The 16513-nt window shown below is 44.7% G+C and overlaps 3 protein-coding genes across 3 annotated transcripts in view; all 3 read left to right on the plus strand.

Annotated features, from left to right (window-relative positions):
* bin1b (bridging integrator 1b) overlaps positions 1-6838 on the plus strand; it is a 16464-nt gene extending 9626 nt beyond the window's left edge. Inside the window, exons 9-16 of the mRNA XM_083679873.1 lie at positions 63-118; positions 350-394; positions 1208-1250; positions 1875-1988; positions 3884-3928; positions 4081-4140; positions 4239-4340; positions 4440-6838. Coding sequence (XP_083535999.1) covers positions 63-118; positions 350-394; positions 1208-1250; positions 1875-1988; positions 3884-3928; positions 4081-4140; positions 4239-4340; positions 4440-4541 — 567 coding nt within the window. The 3' untranslated portion in view covers positions 4542-6838. The remainder of the gene's footprint in view (positions 1-62; positions 119-349; positions 395-1207; positions 1251-1874; positions 1989-3883; positions 3929-4080; positions 4141-4238; positions 4341-4439) is intronic.
* A 1059-nt stretch (positions 6839-7897) lies between these two features.
* On the plus strand, positions 7898-12445 carry LOC310812394 (tubulin alpha-1A chain-like). The gene is made up of 5 exons (XM_083680928.1): positions 7898-7950; positions 10089-10255; positions 10651-10873; positions 10964-11112; positions 11229-12445. Exons 2-5 carry the CDS (start codon positions 10253-10255, stop codon positions 12207-12209), a joined length of 1356 nt encoding a protein of 451 aa, XP_083537054.1. The 5' UTR covers positions 7898-7950; positions 10089-10252; the 3' UTR covers positions 12210-12445.
* A 1499-nt stretch (positions 12446-13944) lies between these two features.
* LOC310812341 (tubulin alpha-1A chain-like) lies at positions 13945-16087 on the plus strand (the record flags this gene model as incomplete). Its single annotated transcript, XM_083680853.1, has 4 exons — positions 13945-13971; positions 14543-14765; positions 14856-15004; positions 15107-16087. The coding sequence occupies exons 1-4, from the start codon at positions 13969-13971 to the stop codon at positions 16085-16087; spliced, it is 1356 nt and encodes a 451-aa protein (XP_083536979.1). The 5' UTR covers positions 13945-13968.
* Between the last annotated feature and the right edge of the window lie 426 nt (positions 16088-16513).

The raw sequence follows: 16513 nt of genomic DNA on the forward strand, positions 1-16513 counted from the left end.
TGACTGACTGATTAACCAGCCGGTTCATTTGTTAACTGACTTTGATATTTCTCCGTTTCCAGCTCAGCCATGAACTGAGTGACATCATGACCCAACTGGATGAGCAGAGGCTGGTCAAGTGAGTGAGGCATATATACCTCTGTAAATAATGTACCTGAATATGTACCTATATATATATCTTTTACATATTACAAATACACCGTACATGGTTCAGGTACTGCTGCACATCTTAGGAACTACATAGTGTAAATCCTTGTGAAAATGAGGGCCAACTCATAAACGTTGTATTGAGAAGGTTCAATGACTGGATAAGTATACTGTAGAGTAAATGACCTCGCCACCCTTACAGAAAGGGAGGGAAACTGGGAGGGAAGACTGGAGCCACTGAGAAGAGGTAATGCTTCCTGGGGTGACCAGGGCTGCCCTCAAGCTGTGTGTGTCTGTCTCTCACTCTCTGCTAGACACTGACCTCTGACCTCTGGTCTGGCCATGTGAGCTGTCCTAGTTCAGGTTGTGTATGGAGTGGTGCTGCATGCTTGCACTTACATGGGGGGGGGGGCTGGGAGGCTGGTGGAGGCAGAAATCAGAGAGGACGGGCGTGCTCATTGCAATGCATGAGGAATGGTATAACACATTCCGGTGTGTTTGATACCACGTGTTTGATACCATTCCTCATTCCATTCCATGCTCTGCAATGAGCCCATCCTCTGATTTCTACCTCCACCAGCCTCCCCTGATGCATGTGTGTAGCTGGTTAGTCACTCGTTTGCATGACAGTATGTATTTGGAGAGGACACGTGTTGTGAGTTAGTGTTGCATGCCACAACAGCCAGGGATCAGTGTTCTTGTTGTTGCTTGCGCCAGTGTACTTAAGGAGTATTAAGCATCTACCTCTGTAAGGCTGCCAGTTTGGTACATGCTCAGTCTCCCAATAAAAAATGGGGCTGTACATAGAGTTGACCTGCATGGGAGCACAGTCATTTCTGCCCTCTGCTGCCCTCTTGTGGTCTAGTTGGAGCACTCCACTCCGACTGTTGACTGAACTAACACACCTGGCATCTCCATCATGGCTTGAGGCAGATATCAGTCAGTAACTCTCTCTCTCTCTCTCTCTCTCTCTCTCTCTCTCTCTCTCTCTCTCTCTCTCTCTCTCTTTCTTTCTTTCTTTCTTTCTTTCTCTCTCTCTCTCTCTCTCACACACACATAGTGATGGAGCCAACCACAGCGTAACCCCTGATACTGCAGCCAAGGTAAAGTCCCCTCAGACAGGGGGAGGCATGCTAGACTGTCTCTGTGTGTTGTTGGTCTTGTCAGGTGACTGTGAAATGTGTGTCTTTGTGTGTCTTGTTGAATGATGTCAGAACTGTGTGTGTTTGAGTATGAGAGGTCTAGAGCGAGTTTGAGGTCTGTTCCCAGGAAGCTTTGAAAAGGTTGGTGAATAGGAAAGGATATTACAAGGACGGTACAATCACACACTGACGCAATATATCCACTATATCCTCTTCCAAACTGTCAATGGAACCACTGATGCTCTCTTAGGGAAACCACAGACATTCATGATTTCAAAGTGTGAGATGAAACGCAGGACATGATGTCACGGAGAGTTTATCTCCATCAGGGCATTAGAAGTGTGTGTCCTCCCTCATAGATCCATTAAAATCAGAATGAGAGACCAGTAACCTTATTAGTGAGCCGGTGTGTTTCACTAACCTGTGTGCTTTGTCTCTGCCTCCTACACTACCATTGCATGTGTGTGTGTGTGTGTGTGTGTGTGTGTGTGTGTGTGTGTGTGTGTGTGTGTGTGTGTGTGTGTGTGTGTGTGTGTGTGTGTGTGTGTGTGTGTGTGTTTGTCCAAACACTCGTGGACCCTCCAGTTAAGGCCTGAACCCCCTCCAGTACGCCCGCCGGCTAGAGTCACATCGACTCCAGAACTGAGTCAGGACGACATGGTGTCTGACGTAAACACAACTACCTCACCACCACAGCAGGTCAGAGGATGCCACCATGCCCCTCCCTCCCTCAACCCCTCCTTACCTGTCTTCACCCTCGGTATCAACACTGGCTCTTCGCGTTGGGCCTAGGAGGGTCTTATTTCTAACCCTAGGGCCTAACCCTAACCCTAGGAGGGTCTTATTTCCCCTGCTTTTCAGATTTTCTTTCCTTTCTTCTCCATCCATCACCTCACCCCCTCCATCCGTCTACGATCTTACCCTTTTGTTAGTCTATCTCCACGAGGCAACCTCCACCTTCCTTACCACCGTTTACATGTCACAAATGAGAATTCAAAGAAGATAAATTGACCCATTCAATGATGATGATGTTCACTGGAATAAATGACAACAATTCGTGGATATGATCTGGAATGTTTATGTCTGGTAGGTGAAAGGTGGTTGTGATGTTTATAAAAGGTCTTGGTGTAGTTTGTGGATTTGAGTATTGCCATGGTGAGACACACCCCTGCTCTCTTAGTAGTCACCTGATCACCTGATTTCTCATCTCTTATTGCCTCACGGAAGGCGCCATCGTGGGACTCATGGGAGGTAAGCATGTCCTGGACTTAAGTCCCTGCTCTCTTGAAATATCTACAATATAAATATATACACCCCTACTATGTCAGATAGCGGTCTCCGGCCAGCCCTTTTGAACTGTCAGCTATATTCAGAATATTCAGAATGTTTAATTGATGTTAGCTGGTTTAACAGCGGCAGATATGGAGTGTTAAAAAGCCCAGACATAAAGAACAATGTTCAGTGAATGTAAAAAGCAAGCTGTATATTACAAGCACACACAGTCAATCTTTGGTCCTTCCTCCAACTTACTGCCTATGGGCTTGGTCACTGTAAGGAGGAGAGGTGACATATGGAGGATTAACCAGCCATGACAAAGCTTGAAGAGAGACTACCGTATGCTACTCCTTGGATCAAGGTCTCCATCAGCACTCACCCTTATCTCTCATGTCCCCTTTTAACCCCTGACCCTTGAACCCTGGTTTGTGACTCCCAAACATACCCTTTGGCCCAATGTCAATGTTGCCGTACTTGCTCCTTTCGATACCCCCACGTCGTACCGCTTCGCCCCGCAACCCCTCCCTCCTTAGTCTGAGCACACCCCTGCAGCAGAGGAGCCCCAGCAGTACGACGATCAGGAGACCCAGTCATATGATCAGCCCAGCTGGGACGGTGAAGGAACCCTGACTGCCCAGGATGATGAAGAAACTGCTGCTGCCCAGTCATATACTCAGCCGGGCTGGGATGAGGATGGAGGCCAGTCAGCACAGTCTGAGGGTGGCTGGGACGATGACGAAGCCCAGGCAGGTTTGAAGAAGGAGCAGGTCACAGACCTGGCTGGGCAGGCAGGCAGGCGGGGACGATGGGGGGGACGCAGGCTGGGTGTGCAGAGGAGGCAGCTGCAGATGGGCAGACAGGCTGTGCTGACTCTGAGCAGCGCCCAGATTGGGATAGGCAGGAGCTGCAGAGCGTGAGTGAGTGGGGAAGGAGGGAGTAGTGGAGGCTGTGCAATAGGGGCCGACGGTAGTGATGGGAGACCAAGGCTTCAGAAACATTAGGACGGACGGCTGTGAGTTGACCACGGACTGGGATGACCCAGCGAAAACACCCGGCACGTTCCATAGCTCCGTCTCTCAGGAGGTTGATCGAGTTTCAGTCTCCCATCTTTAGGATCTGTAGATGGTACGTTGTGGCTATCAGATGGTGGTACAGTACATGTTGATAGGGAGTCCCCAGGGAGTGGATGTGTGTGTAGTCAGTGTGTACATGTGAAGTGTGTGCACTCTGCATGTATCAAAACATCTTTTGTCTACTCCACTGTGGGGGGTGGGTACGTGTTTGAAGGGAATTCTCACTCCGCTCTTCCTCTCCCTCAGACTGACACAGCGGGGGCTGAGGCGGACGCTGCCGAGGCTGAATCCGTAAGTAACCGACTCAGAATTTGTCATCGTCTGCCGTATTTCAAGATCCAGTAAGGGCCACATGCAGTACACACATCACATGGTCATGAGTCTGTCTCTATACAGTGTTGCGTGACAGTAATAGTGTTTGATATGCTCTTTTCCAAACTCAGAATGCCGTGACCAATGGTTCCTCTGAGGGGGCAGAGCTACCCACAGGATTCATCTTCAAGGTAAGTTCCGATTCTTTAGTCAACCACTGAGACAAGGTGAGACACAATACTGTTGGTTGAGTTCCGGTGTGACAACCGTATCTGTGTGATGGTCCCAGGTCAAAGTGATGCACGACTATGCAGCCACTGATGGAGATGAGCTGGAGATGAAGGCTGGTGACATTGTGCTGGTTGTGGCCAATGACAGCCCTGATGAACAGGTTAGTAGTCATCCATATGCTTCCCCCAGTTAGATAACTCTACTATCTCCCCATTGCAGAGTTTAACCCTCTCATGATTATTGCTGTCTGTGTGTGCAGGATGAAGGCTGGCTCGTGGGGGTGAAGGAATCTCATTGGCTGGAGAACAAAGATCTCTCAGCCAAGGGGGTTTTCCCTGAGAACTTTACTCAGAGGTTGTGAGCCGACCATCCAGTTCAACCTGCACTCCCTTTCCCCCCCAACTCCTCCGTCCCACATCAAGGGATGTCTGCCAGGAAAGATCCAAAAGAAGCTTCATCGAAAACCTCAAAACATCATGACCATCCTTGACCGATATATATATATATATATATCATATGTGCTGGTATAACCTGATTAGAATTGAGCATTGTTAATTGAAATACAGCACAGGGGTAACTTTATGGTTCTGTTCATGATTTGTGTGCATTTACACCTCATGGGGTGTGGCTAGAGATCAGGATGAGTCATGAAGAGTGTGAACAGTGCCAGTGAATCAGTCATTACACATATGTGAACAGAGATTAGAGGTAACTGGATATAACATTTATCATTTAATGTAATGATTTGATTTTGATTCAATGAAAAGGTACTGCACTGCATATTGTCTAGCCCCCAAGTTTCATGGCACCTGCCCCCCCCCCCACCCCCCCACCCCCTCACCTATTACCCCTCACTGTCCCACCTGGCCCTGGAGTCAAGAGTGAAAGAAAGGAGGACAACTTATCACCTGGGGATGTTTTAGAGCACCCCAACATTGTAGCTGATCAGCACGTTTTTGTTTTGATTTATAGCATTTGACTTTATCTTATTTATGTTTTTGCTCTGCTAATGTGGTCATTGAAAACAACTAGAGTATGCTAGTCACAAAGAGAAAAAAAACACAAAAAAAAAAAAAGGGAATGAACTCTTGGATGTATTGTACGAATGTAAGACTGCTTAAACACAAGACATGTCAGGTAAAATAAGTTTTAGGAATTTGCCAGTTGCATGATTGTTTTATCATATAGTCGTTTACTTTGTAACAACATGTCATACACGTAGACAGAGATGTGGAACTGCTCTGGTATGAGCTCTCAGCCCTTCACTTCTTGGGGCGCACCGGCTAAGGCTGATGTCTTCTCAACGTTGGTATCTCCCCTACGTTTGCTGGGATTTCAAATGTCATGATAGGGAACATTGGGGTTGACTTTTTCTTTATTATTATTTTTGTTTGGACATGTTGAAGTTGGGGCTTAACAACATGTAGCTTTCGTCCCTGGGTTCCTATTTCTTTCACATGTGTGGGAAGTAATATCAGAGAGTGATCTGAGACAGAGATAGACAGGCATTTGGTGGTTGTGTATGAGGCACTGACTTTGAGTTATATACAGACAGACAGACAGACGGACGGACAGGCCTGCTCACATCCAGAGGAGTGAGAGTAATGCAAGCACATTTGCTGTTGGTCACATGAAAGGGATACTCCACTCGACTGCTCTCATCATCCCCTACTTCTGTGGGTCTGGCTGCATGCATTATTATTGACGGTGACAACTCAAATCATATTCACTGAAACTTTTTGCACCTAAGAAATGCAAAAAAAAAGACAGTTCCTGTTCTGAAACCATGTGACCTTATGTGGCCTGTTTACTGTTTCACTGGCCTCTTGAGTCAGCAGCTCTCTCTAGACGAGATGAATGTTTTCCTCCTGCCTCTGTCTCTTTCTACACTTCTGTTCTCCTCTCTCTCCAAAGCAGTAGTAGAGAAAGCAAAAAAAAACAAGACAAACTAGCCTGTTGTCCCCCAGAAACACAAGTGATTGGGACAGTGGTCAGGGTACACACAAACCAATGTGCTATTTAGAACTGTTATATTTTTGTATCAGTCCTTTTACTGTGAAAAGGATTCCTGGACACCTGACTGTTGACAGCCTTTCTCTGACAGACTGTTTCACCACTGGAGCACAAGGCATGGCATGAACATGCTCTCTGTGGTATCGGCCTCAGTACAACTCAGGTTTGGGCCTCACTCTACAAGTAGTGAAGCTTGATGATTAATAATCCTCTCTTTACTCATCATGGTCGAGATCATAATATCCTCACATATCTATCGGTGATGGAATGTGTTGGTTGACGGCTGGAGGGTGATTCGATTGCAGCAGCATGAGTAATGAAAAACATGTTCAACAAGGCTTTGAAACTTAAGTTCTGGTTAAAGAAGTGATGGAGTTAAACAATTAAGTCTGTCAGCGTATTAAATTATCCATAGCCCCAAGCCCAGTTATACCAATGCCCATTTTGTGTCCTGCTGAAAACCAAAGTTAAACTCAAGTCAAATGAGGCAAGCAGATGTGTTCAACTCTTAGATGTTGCTAAAAAAAAATATCTAAATCGGAACACACTGAACAAATGTTACTAATGTATTGTCTGTTAGTTGAGGGCATGTCTGATCAAGCCTGTAACCAGCAATCCTCTCTGTAACATTAAAGACTAACTCAACACCGAACACTGTTCTTTATTTATCCTGCTTTATTAGATCATATTAGAAAAAACGTTATTAATCCCTGCAGGGAAATTCAGTTGCCAGACAACAACAGATAATAACAATAACATCATAATATTCCGCAAACATCTTATAGCAAGGTAGCATACAGGCCATACTGTATTATACCTGATCCGAATCAACATACACAAGTCGGAAAATGATGTCAGCCAATAAACAAAGGTCAGGGCATCATGGGAGTACAGAAATATAATAGGCTAGCTGTCGGTAAGAAGGAGTGTCTAAACTTTCTGTATTGCATTTGGGAAAGATGAACCTATGGCTGAAGATACTAGAAAGGAACTTTACTCCTGGTGTCATGTCATCTGAAAGTGAGGCCTTTAATGATTAGTTCAGAGTCCAGTGATAACAAACTCAAAGTGGCGCGATGGTCACTGGTCGTGTAGTTGATGTTGTGCCAATGAGTTCTACAGTAACTTCACAGGACAAAAACAGAAAACACAACTTCTCCTTCTCTTGGAGTCTCCTTATTGTAACACCAGATGGCAGAGTGGAGTGATTTGGGTGACTTGACAGAATTTTGCACAGTATTTGAATAGCTGCCAATTTCAGAACCTTCCCAGTCCTATTTTCTCTATTGACTTCAATCACTTGATGGCTCTGGGGCGAATATAAAAATAGTACATCATAATAAATTGTATTTCATGAGCGTCTTTCAAAACATCCAAGGTCATTTTACATTTAAAAAAAAAAGAAAAAAAAAAGAATGAAGTAAAACAGGAGATAAAACACAAATGTATAAAATCAAAGACTGGAAAACAGCCTTCTACAGAAAATACAAATAAAAAGGGTGGAGATATAACAGGGTGGAGAACCAATACAGCTTAAAATACTGGGCTAGCTAAAAAGCAAGCCTGAATACGTGCGTTTTGAGTTGGATTTTGAACGACCTGCGCTTCTGGTGTGTGTGGAAGAGAGTACCAGTCTTGGTGCGGCGCGGGCGCAAGGGTGGGGGCCACAGAGGAGGAGGAACGCGATGTACGTGATGGGGTGTAGTTCTGTAGGACCGAGAGATAGAGGGGTGCCAGTCGCTGAAGACAATTGTAGGGTGAGTAGGAGGGTTTTTGAAGATGCGGGATTGAACAGACTGTAGCCAGTGCAGCACCATGATAATGGTTGTGTGATGTGATGTGATTGCTTGTTTTAGGGAACGTCAGAATTCTGGCAGCAGTTTTGGATGAGTTGTAGTTTATTGAGGAGCGAGGTAATCCAGAGAAGATGCTGTACTGGGCTACATTTCAGTAGTGACGGGAAGACGGGAGGTGACAAAGGCGTAAACTAGTATTGCTGCGTTGTTCCAACTCTTAGATGTTGCTATCAACATCTGAACGCACTGAGAACGGAGAGCTAGTGAGGGTAGGAATCTGATGTTTCGGAGGGGGAAAAAAGCAGTAGGCTTATATGTTTGATATAGGGCTCAAATAAGAGGCGCTTATCCATTATGATCCGACTGGGTTGGAGGGGACAAGGAAATCATCATTGGAGACATTGAACTTGTTGGATTTTAAAAGAGCTGATTTGTACGAGCATGACTTCATGTTTTGAGGACCTTTTTGGTCATCCAGGTCTTAATATAATTTAGGTTGATGATAGTGGGGGAGGGGCGCAGTGGGTTTGGATGATAGTGTCGTCGGCATAACGGCCATATTGGAGCATAACAAAGGAGTGGATATCCTGCCCCCTTGCTGACATCATGTGGAACTGCAGCATGTCCAGACTAGTGCTTTTGTGTTTTACTCGACAAACTGTGTTCTGTCGAAGAGCTTGCAAGAAGTACGATTAAATTAAAATCAAAATAATTCAGCCGTCCAGTAACAGTAGGAGACTGTCAAAAGGTCGAGGTGGATGAGGATGGTTAGCCATAAGCCAGCTGCACAAAGGAGATCATTGGTGATTTTGTTAAGTACAGTCTCTGTGCATAAAGGGACACTTCACTTTTTAAAATTATTATTATTATTATTATTATTATTATTTATTTTTTTACCTAATATGCATTATCTTCAGCACCATACCACTGTCTACATATGTGCAAATTGCGATTTTCGAAATCTTGTAGTCAAAAAGATAACGAGCAAAGGTTAAAAAAAAAAAACTACTGCCACAAACACACTCCCCCTGGCTTGAAACTTGTTGTAATTTCTCAAAATTACTGAGTGAATTTTTTTTTTTACCCCCAATGACATCATAGGGGGTAATTTCCCCTTTCTCTCATCTTTCAGACTACAGAACGTTAAAAAAAAAAAATCCTTATTTTCACATGTAGGACACATAGGGTGTGATGCTGGAAATAATGAATATGAGGTTTTAAAATGGTGAATTGTCCCTTTAACGGAATACCAGATTGAAAAGGTGCACGCAGGTTGTTCGAGTCCAGTCGGGATTAGAGTTACACGTCCCAGTATTTTGGAGAGAAAGGGGAGATTGGAAATTGGCCAGAAGTTATTTAGGTAGTTAGAATGTATTCTGTTAGCAGGAGCATACAACAGAAAACATATATACATATGTAGTCCTTCACTAGAAATGTTCATTGCAGTTTAAGTATTCTTTCATGATATGAAATAGATAAACAAATAAAAATAAACAATTTGAACATTGCGCCAACACAAGAAAGATTGCCTAGCATCTATGAAACTTCAAATAATTTATACGCAATTAATGACACTATACTGAATACAGGAGGTAGATAGTTTCCTGCGTTAATCCTATGTTCCACAAAACCATGCCAACAATAGCTGCTTAAATGAGAGGGTCGCAATGGTGCGGCCGTTACCTAGGCTGTTGCCGTTACCACAGGATACTCTCAACCAGGCATTAAACACAACAGAACCCTGCTAGGCCGCCTGGGACAAGAGGAGGGAGGGGGAGGTGGCGCCTTACGACAACAATGGTTCAGTCAACAGAGCTAAGGGGGAAGGGATTCTAACAAAGCAAAATATTCCCTCTTTAACGAGGCTGTGATATCCCCACTAACAGGGTATGTTGTTCTCAAAACAATTGTTGTAGCATGGTTTGCTCTCTGATGTTAAAAGATCTAACGGACGTCCCCTAGGCAACCTTTTGTCCCACATAAGGTGTGGCTTATTGGTCAGTCAGGTTACACATTATCTTTGTGGATGTCGAGCGGTTATTGATGTGTGACCGGCTTGTTTGCACTGTGTGCCCAATTATTGGCTTCCCTCTTCACAGGCAGAGCCTGGATCATACAAGCAGAGTTAACCCCTTTGTTACCAACAACAAAGTGTGTTGCCAAGGTGTCCACCAGCTCTATAAATACAGAAGAACTGCCACAGAGACACACACCGAAGATTTCTCAAGCAGATCCCTAACATCAGCCTGAAGAAACTGCAATAATGGTAAGCTTTTAAATGCTATGCTTTTTTTTTTACACTGAACTGCTTTTTGTTTCCATGCCTTGACAGAATCCTATATGGAGTGGATAGAAATGAATAATTTCATTAAAAAAAAAGAATCCTGATATGGTTGATATGTGTCCATTTGTATTTCATTACATTTTTTGTATTTTCTCTGTGGATTGCAAGAAAATGTACTGAATGCAGTCTGTTTGTTTGACAATTAATACAATTCTGTAAAAAAGAAAAAATATATTTATTTCACTAATTTTAAGAGAAACATTGTTCTCATCATTCAGGTTGTTTAATTACTTGCTCTATATCTAAACTGATTCACCTTGCAGTTGTGTTTTTCCCAAAGCTTAATATGTTATTTTCTGTCCTATCCCTCTTTCAAGCGTGAATGCATCTCTGTCCATGTCGGCCAAGCCGGAGTCCAGATGGGCAATGCATGCTGGGAGCTGTACTGCCTGGAGCATGGGATCCAGCCTGATGGGCAGATGCCCAGCGATAAGACCATCGGAGGAGGAGACGACTCCTTCAACACCTTCTTCAGTGAGACTGGGGCTGGAAAACACGTACCTCGTGCAGTCTTCGTGGACCTGGAGCCCACCGTCATCGGTAACGACAAGCTTTTAACCATTGGTTGAATTCAACTGCCATTAGATTTAAAAGTCATCAGTTGTATAATCAATAAATGTCTCCCTACAGATGAGGTGCGAACTGGGACCTATCGTCAGCTGTTCCACCCTGAGCAGTTGATCACAGGCAAGGAGGATGCTGCGAACAACTATGCCCGTGGCCATTACACCATCGGCAAGGAGATCATCGACCTGGTGCTTGACAGGACTCGCAAACTGGTAAGATAATTCTAGGTGCTGTTACTCATGTAATTGTACTTCTTTCCTCTGTTCAAACATGAATATGATGAAAAACAAGGGCCTCTCCTATTAACACGCTCCTCTGTTTTATTCAGGCTGACCAGTGCACTGGGCTCCAAGGTTTCCTCATCTTCCACTCCTTTGGTGGAGGCACTGGTTCTGGTTTCACCTCCCTGCTGATGGAACGCCTCTCAGTCGACTACGGAAAGAAGTCCAAGCTTGAGTTTGCCATCTATCCAGCTCCCCAGGTGTCCACTGCTGTGGTGGAGCCTTACAACTCCATCCTGACCACCCACACCACCCTGGAGCACTCTGACTGTGCCTTCATGGTGGACAATGAAGCCATCTATGATATCTGCCGCAGAAACCTGGACATTGACCGCCCCACCTACACCAACCTCAACAGGCTCATTGGCCAGATTGTCTCCTCCATCACCGCCTCCCTTCGCTTTGACGGAGCCTTGAATGTTGACCTGACAGAGTTCCAAACCAACTTGGTGCCCTACCCCCGTATCCACTTCCCTCTGGCCACTTATGCTCCAGTCATCTCTGCTGAGAAGGCCTACCATGAGCAGTTGTCTGTGGCTGAGATTACTAATGCCTGCTTCGAGCCAGCCAATCAGATGGTGAAGTGTGATCCTCGACACGGCAAGTACATGGCCTGCTGCCTGCTGTACCGTGGTGATGTTGTGCCTAAAGATGTCAACTCCGCCATTGCCACCATCAAGACCAAGCGCACCATCCAGTTTGTGGACTGGTGTCCCACTGGCTTCAAGGTGGGTATCAACTACCAGCCACCCACCGTAGTGCCTGGAGGAGACCTGGCCAAGGTTCAGAGGGCTGTGTGCATGCTGAGCAACACCACCGCCATCGCTGAGGCCTGGGCTAGGCTCGACCACAAGTTTGACCTGATGTACGCCAAGAGGGCCTTTGTGCACTGGTATGTGGGAGAGGGCATGGAAGAGGGAGAGTTCTCTGAGGCCAGAGAAGACATGGCAGCGCTGGAGAAGGATTATGAAGAGGTGGGCACAGACAGTGTAGGGGACGAGGGAGAGGAGGAGGGAGAAGAGTACTAAGGGTCGAAAGATGTGAAGACCATGAATGTTTAGTGTTTTAAGCACATGAACAACTGTTAACTGTGTGTTGTAACCACATGAACAACTGTTAACTGTGTGTTGTAACCACATGAACGACTGTTAACTGTCATTGGATACATGAGTGACAATTCTAAATCTGCATTTGAAATGGCGTAACACCTTTTTTGTGTGAAAGAAATACGAAATAAAAAAGCCATGTCAATGCCCTCCATTCATTTGTGTAGTGCTTGCTTAAAACCTCTTTCAGCATATACCCCTTCAGGTCTTCGGTCTCATTCTAGAGCTATTCTTGTGGTGAGAAGTTCTGCTTCAAAGCGAGTCAGTCGTATCTATCACATGATGATGAATGTGGAAAGACAATTCTCCATCAACCACCACACACAGCAACTAATGGTGTGCACTCCATCTCTCCTCAGCTATTCTCCTGTCTCCCCCAGATGTGGTAGGCTGTTTTGTTAAGGCTGTTGAGTGCTATGAACACACCACTTTGTCTGTAAAGGTCAGCACACGGTCGCCCGCCTGCCAACTCAGAGGTCTCCTTTCCCAGGGAACAAGCCGGCATCCTCGGCTGACAGCCAGTTGTAAACAGCGTACTACTCGAGAAAAGATTATGTAACTAAGACAACCAGATGAGATCCATGTTCTGTCATTCCTCACATGGTGAATACCGGCTGTTCCTCACCGAGTATCTATGGTTACCGTCAAACACGATAACAGCTACAGGGCTTGTACCGTTGGTTCAGTATTTTGACAGCAAACACAAAAGCAGTGTTACGACCACAATTGTTATGATCGTACACAAAAGCAAACCAAATGCTGATTGGGAGGCGTGCATTTGACTGAATTAATCATAAAACTTGATAAGACTTGTGGTAAGTCTCTTATCACAGACATGCTAGGCTAACATTCTGTAGTGTTAATGATCAAAATTGATAAAAGTTTATCTTTTGAAAGGAAGGAAACCTTGGTACGTAAATACTTCCTTTAACTTTGTAGACCACAGAGATCTACTTCAGCGTTCTGTTACACACTGTCACCTAAGCTATCCTCCAGGTGCTCGTCCACCAAGGGGTACATTTGCATTGCAAACTAATCTCAACTGCCATGGTGACATAACAATGATCTCCTGTAACAATAGCCCATTCAGGTCACCCTGGGGAGGCATCCATTTTCTTTCCTCAGGGCAATGGCCTCAAGAAAATGGATCCTTTGCATTTGTTGAGTTTGCGCAGTCAATTTGAACACAATCCTTTAAAATAAATGCATCAATAACAATCTGAATAGGAACATAAACTACTGTAAAACAAAAGCCACTATCTATTCATATGATGAAATAAATGTTTAATCTCAAAATGTATTACAAGTATTAGAGCAGTCTTAAGATTACATTGAAACCTAACAATTCAGTGATGGAAGCAAAGTGAACAAACATATCGTAAATATGGGTTGTATTTCACTGCTATTGAGGTTCTTTGTTGGTGGTAACCCATCTGTCTAACAGAAGGCATGCCACCATTCCTTGGGTCCGTGCAGTGTAGCATAGCAATGCATTTACTCTTTGTTCTCATCCCTATCTTTCAGTTAATAATCTAAGATGGTGTCAGTTTATCCAAGTTCTCCGATTACCACAACATGCACAGCTGTTGCCTAGCAATATTGTGTGGCTATAAAGCAGCTCCCTGTACTTCTAACTGACACAACATCCAAACTCTGACCAACCGATACAAGAGAATCAAACATGGTGAGAAACATTTATAAATATAATGATTTTGTGCATATAAAAGTTAAATATAAGATTCATGTTCTTTATGATTCTTAAAATTAATGAATTTCAGACATTTTCAGGTTAGCTTTGCTTTTGTGATCAATATAACTATTTAATTATGTTCATTGTAAAAGAAACCCTAACAACATGCCACAGTGAATATGGTTAGAAATTCAGGTCATACTTTGCAATGTGGCCCCCATATCAATACTGTAACTCTGTGATTACTCAGACCAACATTGTATTGACATGATGCTGTTACATAGTGCATTAATAATTGCTATTCAATTGCATAGTAATGGAGTTAAGTGGTTTGTGTTATTACACAAGTGGAATAAGGTGTAATAGCACAAACTGCTCAACCCTGAACTCAATATACTGTAGTATGCAATTATCTAATTACTATGTAACAACACATTAATATGATGTTGCTCCTAGAGTAGCTTAATACCACAATACTACACAGGGAGGAAAGCTAATGTATATGACTCAATTCAAAGCAGCTTGCTTGAAAGGTTTTCAAAACGTTTTGCCTTTCTTTCTAAAGCGTGAATGCATCTCCATCCATGTTGGCCAAGCTGGAGCTCAGATTGGTAACGCATGCTGGGAGCTGTACTGCCTGGAGCATGGGATCCAGCCTGATGGGCAGATGCCCAGCGATAAGACCATCGGAGGAGGAGACGACTCCTTCAACACCTTCTTCAGTGAGACTGGGGCTGGAAAACACGTACCTCGTGCAGTCTTCGTGGACCTGGAGCCCACCGTCATCGGTAACAACAAGCTTTTAACCATTGGTTGAATTCAACTGCCATTAGATTTAAAAGTCATCAGTTGTATAATCAATAAATGTCTCCCTACAGATGAGGTGCGAACTGGGACCTATCGTCAGCTGTTCCACCCTGAGCAGCTGATCACAGGTAAGGAGGATGCTGCGAACAACTATGCCCGTGGCCATTACACCATCGGCAAGGAGATCATCGACCTGGTGCTTGACAGGACTCGCAAACTGGTAAGATAATTCTAGGTGCTGTTACTTCTTTCCTCTATTCAAACATGAATATGATGACAAACAAGGGCCTCTCCTATTAACACGCTCCTCTGTTTTATTCAGGCTGACCAGTGCACTGGGCTCCAAGGTTTCCTCATCTTCCACTCCTTTGGTGGAGGCACTGGTTCTGGTTTCACCTCCCTGCTGATGGAACGCCTTTCAGTCGACTACGGAAAGAAGTCCAAGCTTGAGTTTGCCATCTATCCAGCTCCCCAGGTGTCCACTGCTGTGGTGGAGCCTTACAACTCCATCCTGACCACCCACACCACCCTGGAGCACTCTGACTGTGCCTTCATGGTGGACAATGAAGCCATCTATGATATCTGCCGCAGAAACCTGGACATTGAGCGCCCCACCTACACCAACCTCAACAGGCTCATTGGCCAGATTGTCTCCTCCATCACCGCCTCCCTTCGCTTTGACGGAGCCTTGAATGTGGACCTGACAGAGTTCCAAACCAACTTGGTGCCCTACCCCCGTATCCACTTCCCTCTGGCCACCTATGCCCCAGTCATCTCTGCTGAGAAGGCCTACCATGAGCAGCTGTCTGTGGCTGAGATCACTAATGCCTGCTTCGAGCCAGCCAATCAGATGGTGAAGTGTGATCCTCGACACGGCAAGTACATGGCCTGCTGCCTGCTGTACCGTGGTGATGTTGTGCCTAAAGATGTCAACTCCGCCATTGCCACCATCAAGACCAAGCGCACCATCCAGTTTGTGGACTGGTGTCCCACTGGCTTCAAGGTGGGTATCAACTACCAGCCACCCACCGTAGTGCCTGGAGGAGACCTGGCCAAGGTTCAGAGGGCTGTGTGCATGCTGAGCAACACCACCGCCATCGCTGAGGCCTGGGCTAGGCTCGACCACAAGTTTGACCTGATGTACGCCAAGAGGGCCTTTGTGCACTGGTATGTGGGAGAGGGCATGGAAGAGGGAGAGTTCTCTGAGGCCAGAGAAGACATGGCAGCGCTGGAGAAGGATTATGAAGAGGTGGGCACAGACAGTATAGGGGATGAGGGAGAGGAGGAGGGGGAGGAATATTAAAGGTTGATTAACTCTCGTAAAGAATGATGTTTGTGAACTATCTAAATTATTCTGTAATTAATGTACTTTTTATTAACCATCAACTAATGAATGTGTATTCAAATGATAACAGTATAGAGAATGAGGAAGAGGAGGAAGGGGGGGCATTAGAGAACATAACAATATCATTTGTAAAATACCTTAATTAATCTGTAATTAATATCTACTTGAAATGCAACATAAGAATTTGTATTCAATAAACCTTGCATTTTCACAAGACATTGTTTCAACAAGGCAGTCATTTGAACACCTTTTAGAGACAAAAAAACATTTTTGTTGGGGGCCAACATTCACTTGACAGTGTGCAAATGAAGCAACCCATGCAGACACTGCATTCTGCTGTCTCTTAAATATTTGCATTTAGTTTCATTGTTTAAATGACAATAA

This window comes from Argentina silus, assembly GCF_951799395.1.
Source record: "Argentina silus genome assembly, chromosome: 11".
Lineage (NCBI taxonomy): Eukaryota > Metazoa > Chordata > Actinopteri > Argentiniformes > Argentinidae > Argentina > Argentina silus.

Bases quoted from the DNA above. Each gene is read 5' to 3' on its own strand.
- LOC310812394 (XM_083680928.1), top strand. The intron at 10,874-10,963 runs GTAACGACAAGC...GTCTCCCTACAG, and splicing joins CCTGGAGCCCACCGTCATCG to ATGAGGTGCGAACTGGGACC. The intron at 11,113-11,228 runs GTAAGATAATTC...TGTTTTATTCAG, and splicing joins TTGACAGGACTCGCAAACTG to GCTGACCAGTGCACTGGGCT.